General features: G+C 33.5%; 1 protein-coding gene across 1 annotated transcript; it reads right to left on the bottom strand.

The window, feature by feature from the left end:
• Positions 1-1,184: 1,184 nt before the first annotated feature.
• Positions 1,185-8,051, bottom strand: ABHD10 (abhydrolase domain containing 10, depalmitoylase). The gene is made up of 5 exons (XM_039364074.1): positions 7,893-8,051; positions 6,134-6,317; positions 4,395-4,506; positions 3,317-3,454; positions 1,185-1,788 (listed from the first exon to the last, which is right to left on the bottom strand). The coding sequence occupies exons 1-5, from the start codon at positions 7,990-7,992 to the stop codon at positions 1,453-1,455; spliced, it is 870 nt and encodes a 289-aa protein (XP_039220008.1). The 5' UTR covers positions 7,993-8,051; the 3' UTR covers positions 1,185-1,452.
• Between the last annotated feature and the right edge of the window lie 1,357 nt (positions 8,052-9,408).

Raw genomic sequence — 9,408 nt, 5'->3', positions numbered from 1 at the left:
TTCAGGCATTTTGCATTATATGAGTGTGTGTGTGTGTGTGTGTGTTTATGTATATATAAAAAAGGAAGGCATCGCTTGCTCTAGTTTCTGCTTTCAAATTTACTGCTCAACAGGCAAAATAGAAACATCAAAATACTGAAAAAAATAGATCTGTAACAACATTAGTTTTATATTGCCCTCATTTCCTCCTAATGTTTGATTTCTGGAAAACAAGCTATTGGGATTATTTATAACAAATTTAAGACTGAAAGCCATTCCAGACCCTTTTCTCCTGTAAATACTTCATGATTAATTACTTATAATGAATTTAGATTCACTGCTTTCATAGTAGTGTCTTTATGGGATACTGTGTTCCAGAAAATTGCAGATACCACACAAAATGAAAAGTGTCATCTTTCTTGATTTGTTAAATCACATTCCCAAATTCAGTTACAACCTTTTCCTAGAGTACAAATTATTTAATATTGAATATGTAAATGATACTTTGTTGACTTTAAATACTACCAAGTTCAGTGAAAGTTGCACTTATTTAGGGGAAATTAACCACCTGACATCAAATATGACTAACCATTGACAAAACACAAAAGAAAACTGAGAGGAAAAAAAATCTTGTGATTTAGAACATTTTACAACATATAAAATACACCCACACACAAACACACACATCTGCATTTCAAACACTGGTCAGAGTCCTTAAAAAACTATGTATGTGCTTAGGTAAATTCTATTTACAATACTTAGCAACAAGGTATCTACAGACTTCACTAAAATCTATAGAAATAGTTCTGCTTAGGTTGTAAGGTTATCAAAGAAATTTGTGTTATTGAAAGTTACTTCTTCGATGCAAATTGTAATCAAATTGTTTCATAAATGTCTACTTCCTGAAAATAACCAGTATTTCAAATCAATCTGTCTTGAGTAAAGGTAAAAAGGAGGAACATAGAAATAAAAATTAATACATTATTTCAATTAATTCAATACACCCTAGTTTTTAATATTTTTAATATTTCCCAATGCTAAAAAATACCCAGTTGTATGTGTATACACATACACACTCATAAGAAATAATTTTAGCTAAAATTCTAATATGCACAACTTATATTTTACAAATCAGTTGGAAGAACAGTATACTTTGTATTTATTTAACGTATAAAAAGGAAAATAAGTCATACTGCACCCAAAGATAGAAAGCATATTATTTATTGACATTAATATACCAGAGTATATTAGAATTGCATATTGCATAAAGATAGTGATGATCTCTGTGTAGTAAAATGTGGTTAACAGTAGCATTTCTTCACATTTTATTACTTGTGCAAATGCAGCATTGAAGAAATAACTATTTACAGGCAAAAAAAATTTTAAAGCTCCATCTTGTTCTAGTTGAGCAATCTCCCTTTTGAATTTTTTCTTCTAGAACCATATGTAAACTTACGTACAACACAATTCATGTTAAGTACTTAGCTGCTCAATTAAATCTTCCACAGTATACACAATAACTTTGATATCATCTTTCTCTTTCATCCGATGTAGGCCAGATTTGCGGAGAATAATATCCACATCTCCACTGACAATATTCTCTGCAAGTTTCATAGAAATCTGCCAAGGAATATCTTCATCCTTTAAGCCATGAATAAGTCTTACAGGACACTTAATAGGTAGTGGACTGTTCAACACACAGTGATTTTCTGCTTCCTGAATGAGTTCATATGGCACAGAGTAAAATCCTTCTTCACTGTGTTTGGTTGGGAGTTTCCATACACCCTTTTCTTCTATTTCTTTTTTTGCCTAAGATGTTAAACATGTGTAAGGTTGATATATTGGAAAGAAAGGCAAAAGTGTAGGAGTGGCACACTATAAAGGATAGATGGTAACATTTTGTAAATTAGTGCTTTGAGCCTTAGAAGCCAATCCCCAAGCAACCATTTTACAAAAGTACCCACAAAATCTTCTCAAATTTATCATATCTTGGGTGAAAATATATGAACATCCCTTTTACAAAATACATTATCCATAGTATCTACTGAAGTTCCAAACAATATTCAAAACATACCTATGCACATTGCATAAAAATCCTTTAATTTGAATATTTCTTAGCATGAATAACTGATCAATTTTTCTTTATGAAAGAGGGTTCTGATTCATATAAGGTATTATTTAATATAAACTCTAGGAGACCTATTAGACCTATCACAAAGCTATCTATACTGAATATCACCTCCCAGCAACTAAGGACTTATTTATTTATATATCTGGCTGCTTATTTATTCCTCAATGTTAACAGCAAGAAAAACACAATAAAAATATAAAAGCCAATGAAACATATGCAAACCATAAAAGCAGGAAATATGCCAGTAATCAATTATTTCCCAAAGGCCCACAGAATAGCTGTTTTTTTTTTTAACATTTTCTGGAAAGCTAACAATGAGGGTATCAATCTAATCTAGAGAGGATGCATAGTACATAATATGGGGACTGAAATTTTAAAAAATTGCAAAAATGTGTGGTCCCCTTTCACAGATTTGCATTACATCAAGCTGTTAGGAACGTTAGGCTCCATCCTAACGACATGAGTGGCTCTACTGCTCTTTTAAGGCTCACAAAAACATCCCTTCTTCCAATGAAGTGTTCTATTTCTCTGGTTTGTCAAGACAGCCAAAAGGGATAGATAAACCTCCCAAATAATGGAATTTATATAAGAGAGAAGCCTTTTTGTTTCATTAGAGTTCACTTGTTGAAAAAATAAGCAGATAATATTGCAGGGTGTTGCTCCAGGAACTATATCAAATTCTGTCCATGAAGAGCAAGTTTACATTGAATCTAAGAGCTTTATCACAAAAAAGTTCCATAAACTGGTCACATTTTTTTTTCTGGTCAACCTTTCCTAACAAGCTTTAAATCATCATATTTTATCTTTTATTTACTGGCTTAGATTCTTCATTGACATTACACCAATTCAATCCTTTGGGTCCTCACCTGAATCTATATAATGAAAAGCAAAGAATGATTGTAGTAAAAATTAGTTGAAATGAGATAAAGCAATGTGAAGCAACAGTTCTTGGCCTAGCTAATCTCAACTTGGTTTGTTGTGATAACCCTAAATTACTTCAGTTAACTAAGTATTCTTAAAGGGGGATTTTTAAAACATTACCACATATACTTTACGTAATAAAAGATTATTATTCTTCCTAATTCTCAAGTAGTACTCATTTCTCCAACTGACATCACCATCTATCGCAGGTCCTTAACTAGGATTGTATATTCAAGAAACATGAAGGTATTTGCACTTGAATACCAAATCTATATTGGTTCTTACCTCTACAGGAAGTTGTTGAAAAGTGGATACAATATGGTCTGCAGCTACAGCTATTCCAACTAGTGCAGCTATTTTTTCTGGACGTGCAATTGCAGCATGAAGCATCAACCATCCACCCAAACTGGAACCAACTAAAATCTTAACATAAAAACATTAATAGCACTTTTGTTACAGAAATAGCTCACAGACATATACATCAGTACAATAATAAAGGAAATTAATAAGATAAATGATAAAACTGCCTATTAAATATAAATGTCATTGAACATGGAACCAAATTTATTTAGTATTTTACATATCCCTTATTTTTAGTAAGTCAGTATACAGTATGCCTGTTCACAATGCCCTATACTTTAAAACTATAGTTTAATAACCTTGCTTATTTTGAAGTGAACTATTTTAAGAGGATTTTGATTATGTGTTATCAAATCATGTTTAACTCCTAGTGACACACAAAAGAAATGTAGTGAAAAAAAATAAAATTAACTCAAGAATCCATGATTTGTTCTTCGTGTAAGCAAAAATTGCATTCATTCATCTATGCTTGGCTCATTTGGAGATAAACAATAGCAGAGTAGTTAAACCTGAACTTGCAGTTCTAAGGCTCTTATTATTTAGCATAGTTTCAAATTTTTCTGACTGTGTTCTCAAAGCAGTTTGATTTAAAAGGCAATTTTGTAGAGACGTATTATAAGCAACAATAACCATCAATCAAAAGTTAATTTTATCAAAGTATTTTACAAATCAAAACTATATTTTGTAGGATTACACAGTGATCCAGGTTCAAGAGAAATAAAGTGATCTGGATTGTATGAAAGTACCTACATTCCACTGTCATATTCATTAAAGAATATGTCTCACTTCCTAGGCTTAAGTAGAAGCATTGTTTGATTTAAAGGAATGCTAAAAAATGCTATGAGTAAGCTTAGGCAAGTTCTGAACACCTTTTCTCTTTGAAGCATGGATAGTTGAACAGTCTTTATACCAGCAGCTATGAATATATTCATCTATTTTTTTTTTTAAAAAAAGTAAAAGTTGAGGAAACGTTATACTTTGTTTAAAAATAAAGCTAGTCAACCTGTGGTCCCTCTGTGAGTTCATCCAGTACTGAAAGCACATCTTTTCGCCACTTTCCTAAAGTACACTCTTTTACACTGCCTTCTGAACTTCCACAGCCTCTGTAATCAAACCTGTGAAATTAATTTAAAAAAGAGTCCAAATAAAGTTAGGGTTTTACAAGCAGCCCTCAATGGGGCTACCAAATAGTTATCAAAATAAAAGTGTTGCAATTTCTGTTTATACAAGATTTGCAACAGAAATATTCTTGACCATTCTAATGCTTGGTCCATACTTACAACTGAAGTGCATATCTGATTATTCTTTCACCACCCTTCTTAGTACTATCAACTATATTATCTCTTAGAACATACAGCTGATATGTGGAATTTGTTGTTATGCAAGTCCCAGTATGCAAGTCCCAGTCCTAACTGGCTGAATGTTTTCTTACAGTGGTAATGTATGGCTTGACCTCTTGGCTGGTTTTGTCAGGGCCCTAGTTTGCATCTATGGTTTATGTTGTGTATACTGGAGATAATTTGACATATAAATTCTGGGTTGTTTTAATATGCAAATAACATCTAAACTTTGCACTCTCTCTTTTAACTAATGTTAAAGAAGATATGAAATCCTAAACTAATGACTAAATATAGGTGAAGGATTAAATGCAGGTAAATAAATGGAAGTTCAGTTCTATCAAAAATAGTTCTGACAAGCAGATGAAGAATTTTACAAAAAAGAAGTACAACAACTTGCTCTGGAGTAATGTTTCTGAAACTTCTGGGAATACTTATAGATCCAGTACTGCTCCTAGAAGATTACATTTCATCAGTGGCCAGCAATGCTTATGTTGTATATCTATCTTTTGGGAAATGATTATTACAGTAATTCATGCCATTATAATTTCTTATTTGGATGGCTATATTTTTCATGTTATGCAGTCCCTGATAGGAATTTAAAAACTAAAGATAGCATAAAATGTAGGGTCTAATAAAAATATTATTTTGATATTTTTATTAGACCCTGCATTTTATGCTATCTTTGATATTTTTATTATATTCCACAATTTTACTATTATTAATCTCCTTAATTATAGTTGCCCACTCCAACAGACTCTGGATATTTCATAAAATCTAAAACCAAGTTAAAAAAATGAAAGCAAACAAAACAAAATAGCTTAGATTAAAAATAGCCATTAAAATACAGTGTGACAGCCTTCCGTGATACCAAAAACACTGACCCCACAACCAAGTTTTAAGGTCTTTTCAGAACATTTTCAGAGTGGATGCTGTCTGTACATCTGGGGGACTACTATTCCAAAGGGAGGGCCAATAACAAAGAGGGCAAGCTTTCTAGGTTCCACAAAATGGCAACAAAGACTTTGTTCAGAATTTGCTCCTTCTGTCTGAATGTATCAAGTGAGCAGAAACAATGGGAGAGACAGTCCTCTGGATATCCAGGTCCTTGTTGATCCTACTTTTATACTTCACTGTTATCATTGCTAGACTTTCCATTGATGATAGGTTTGGATAAAGAAACTCACATAGCAGAAAATAAGTTACTAGTTCCACTTTAGAAAGGTCATAATATTCTATATTAGTTTCTTGCCAGTTTATTTAGTGGATTTTCATGCTTGTGTTTCTTAGCAGTATTGTTAATTTATATATAACATAAATGTTACCCAACAAGTAGCAAATAAAATTTATAAATTTAACAAGGAAATAATTTAGAAAATCATGCATAAATTAATTAGTTACATACCTTACAAAAGCATGACCAACAGATTTGCAGAAATCTTCTAATGCAAGTGCCTTTACACCATTCATATTTGAAAAAATACCTGGCAAGAAGACAACCCCTGGATTCTTGCCTTTCAGCTTATTATAAGCTAGTTTGGGTTGATCAGGCCGGTTAAGCAAAATGTGTGATGATTTCTGTTTACAATCTAAAGAAAAATTTTTGCAAATCATTTATATTTTAGTGACAGTACTAAAATAATTTTTATGCAAGTAAAAAAGAAACTGACACTGATTAAATTCACATATTAAGGTGAGATTCACAACCTTTAGATATGGAGTCACTACACAAAGTTTGGGGACATATTTTGGGATCCCAAAAACTTTGAAATGACATGGTTGAATCTAGGAAATTTGAGAAAACGATTCTGGTTCATAACAATTTATCAATTTTATATGATGTCCAACTCCGAGTTTTACAATTTCCACCTATTTTGCTCTTTCACAAATCTCTACATAGTGCATTTATGGGAGGAAATTAATGGGCTAATGTCTGGCTTGAAACTATGTATATGTGTTTATAAATATATATTTTTAAAAAATCTTTAAAATGTTTGGAGGGAGTTAAAAACTACTTAATCAGCACCCTCTCACTCATCACAGAAAGAAAAAGGTCAGAACTGCTTTGGTACAAATCCTAACAAGTCACAAAATTAATCAAGTGTGGAATCTACCAAATAACACTATGTAATAGAAGATCTGTGAATGTCCAATAATCTTTTGCCACAAACTAAAAGCTAACCAATTCACAATAAAGAGGTATATCTTAGTGAGTGAACCGGGATTACTGATTTACGAGTCTATATAAAAACAGACACAATTCACATACTTAAAAGTTTATTTTTTCAATGGTTGAGGCAAAAACAGAAATAAAAAATCTATTTTTTATGAAACCATGATTTAATTTTTTAACACTTAACATGCAAAGGATGGAACTATAATTTCAGATGAGAAAATAAAAACAGTAATTTGTAATAGTTTTATAATGTATTTGTAAACTATTTTCCAGGGTTGCAGGGTTTTACAGGGGAAGTGATATGGTGGTGACTTATGATAGATAGCTCTTTCCAATTTCAACCTTTTACTTTCCCTTCTGGAAATATAATTATCTGATCACCTTCAGCAAATGTGACCACACTAACCGGCTATTCTACATATTGCAGTCAAATACATCTGAAGGGCCTTCATTCAATGAACAGGCTTACAGCACACAAAGTGTATGTATTACTGATTTTTACTGCTATCAATAAAATAGCCTAGATAGCGCAAGTAGACTCAGACTTACAGTAACTGCACAACGTAATTCAACATTATCACGTATCTGGGCAGCATGTCTATATAATACTTTATGCACACACAAAAACAGCACTCTTTAACATTTTCAATATTGGAGATTCCGCGCGATTAAAGGAAATTAAAAGGATATGTAGATTCGATTAAACAAAGTTACTAAACCAAGCTTGGGAAAAAGGCTGTTTGTGATTTTTTTGGGGGAAGCCACTATTACAGAAGGAAAATAGCATATATTCTTTGCCATTGATGTGTAAAAGACAGGTGCATTTTCGTTCAGGTGCTAATCAGGCATCAATCGTATCCTGATCTTAATTACAACTTGGCGTTAAGTGGAGGCGTCTCCTCGATGGCTGCCCTTTTCTTCTATTCGGCCGAGGGGACGAAGCAGGATCTCAAGGAAAGTCCACTCGCCTCACCCACTCCGCACTTACCCAGCAAATGAGGGAAGCCTAAGCCTGTTTTATGGGCGAGAGATGCACCCCATTTCTGCTTCCCCCGCGAAAATACTCTCGTAACGCCCACTACTGCCATGTCCCTCCTGCCCGACAGCGGAACTGGCACACGCCTTTTCCTCCGGCTGCTTTGCCAGGGAGAGAGCATGCCCAGAAGGAGGACGAGGAAGCTTCAATTAGGTATGCGCATGCGCTAACTGGATACCGCTCTTGCTATAGAACAGCGAAAACCGCTTTTGTCTCTATGGTGCATATCTCTATGAGTCCCAAGCCAGGTTTCTCTATGATAGATCTTCCAAGTGAAAGATTTATAAATTTAGACTGACAAGTCTGTTCTTTGCAAATTTTACTGTGGATTGGTTGTTTACTTTCGATTTTTCTTTCCTTCTTGTTTTTTAGTAAAACTAACAGCTGAACACTAAGGATCCCTCATTTATACATTCATCCGATGGAGCGTGCTTTGAGAACTGGATTTAAAAATTAGTCTGAAGACAGTGATCTATGTTGCTTCGATAGACTAATGTTTTGAAAACGTGAAGTAAAACAGAACATGATGTGAAATGTGTTACTAACACATACATTATTATTTTGCTGTGTTAGTGTATAGAGGGGAAAAAAATCAAAAGAAGTCTGCTAGCACCTTTTTCAACTAGCAAATTGTTAGAGCATTTCAGAAGTCCAGGACATTCCGATTAGAGACTGTTTCTGAAGAGTCAAAAGTGACTTAAACCTTTACTTGAATGAGATGTTGTTGAATTCATATGCATCAATTGATTCACGCAAGTTCAGAAAGTTTCAACAAACAGTAGATTATAAAAACACTGTAATTAATAAGGTAGTTGTATTGTATCTCACTTGTGCATAACTACCCTATCTTCCCCTTTCCCCCCCCTCCCTTATCTCACTCCTATTTATATCAAATGCACTCAATGCATTTAATGAACTGCAATTTCACACACATTTAATAAAGTTTGTTAGTTGGAAAAAGTGCTACCTGACTTATGTTACATGGTTATTTATACAAAGAATTTATATAGCCTTTCTTAAATTGTCAGAGCAGAGATACAGATGTTACATTATGTCATGCCCCTATTTATAAAGAATTTTGCTTGATGTTTATCACCACCACCCCTGCTGACAGAGGGAATTTCTCTATTTTTACCCAGTGCATATCCTTTGTGAGAATCAGTTTGGTGTAGTGGTTAAAGTAGCAGGAAAAGAACCGGAAGAAAGTTGTAGGTCTCAGATCCTAGTTGGGTGACTTGAATCCTAGTCACTTTCAGCCCTGGGAAGGAAGCAGTTGCAAACCACTTCTGAAAAACCTTGCTGAGAAAACTGCAATCTCTGAGAATTGGACATGACTGAAGGAAGAAAAAAAAATCCAATATGATGTTCACCATTAGAAGGCAACACAAGAGTCATTTTATCCTTTACTGAGACTTTCCAGTCACAGGAAGCCAGATGTTATTCTATGGGGCTCAATCCTAGCATGAAT

This window comes from Crotalus tigris, unplaced genomic scaffold (genome assembly GCF_016545835.1).
Source record: "Crotalus tigris isolate CLP2741 ecotype Arizona unplaced genomic scaffold, ASM1654583v1 scf7180000019648.599848, whole genome shotgun sequence".
Taxonomy (NCBI): domain Eukaryota; kingdom Metazoa; phylum Chordata; class Lepidosauria; order Squamata; family Viperidae; genus Crotalus; species Crotalus tigris.
Note: the sequence above shows the minus strand (reverse complement) of the source record. Positions and strands in the feature narration are given on the sequence as shown.

Bases quoted from the DNA above. Each gene is read 5' to 3' on its own strand.
- ABHD10 (XM_039364074.1), bottom strand. From the start codon at position 7,992: ATGGCAGTAGTGGGCGTTACGAGAGTATTTTCGCGGGGGAAGCAGAAA. The intron at 4,507-6,133 runs GTATGTAACTAA...TTAATTTCACAG, and splicing joins GTTGGTCATGCTTTTGTAAG to GTTTGATTACAGAGGCTGTG. The intron at 3,455-4,394 runs GTTGACTAGCTT...TTTTATGTTAAG, and splicing joins AACTCACAGAGGGACCACAG to ATTTTAGTTGGTTCCAGTTT.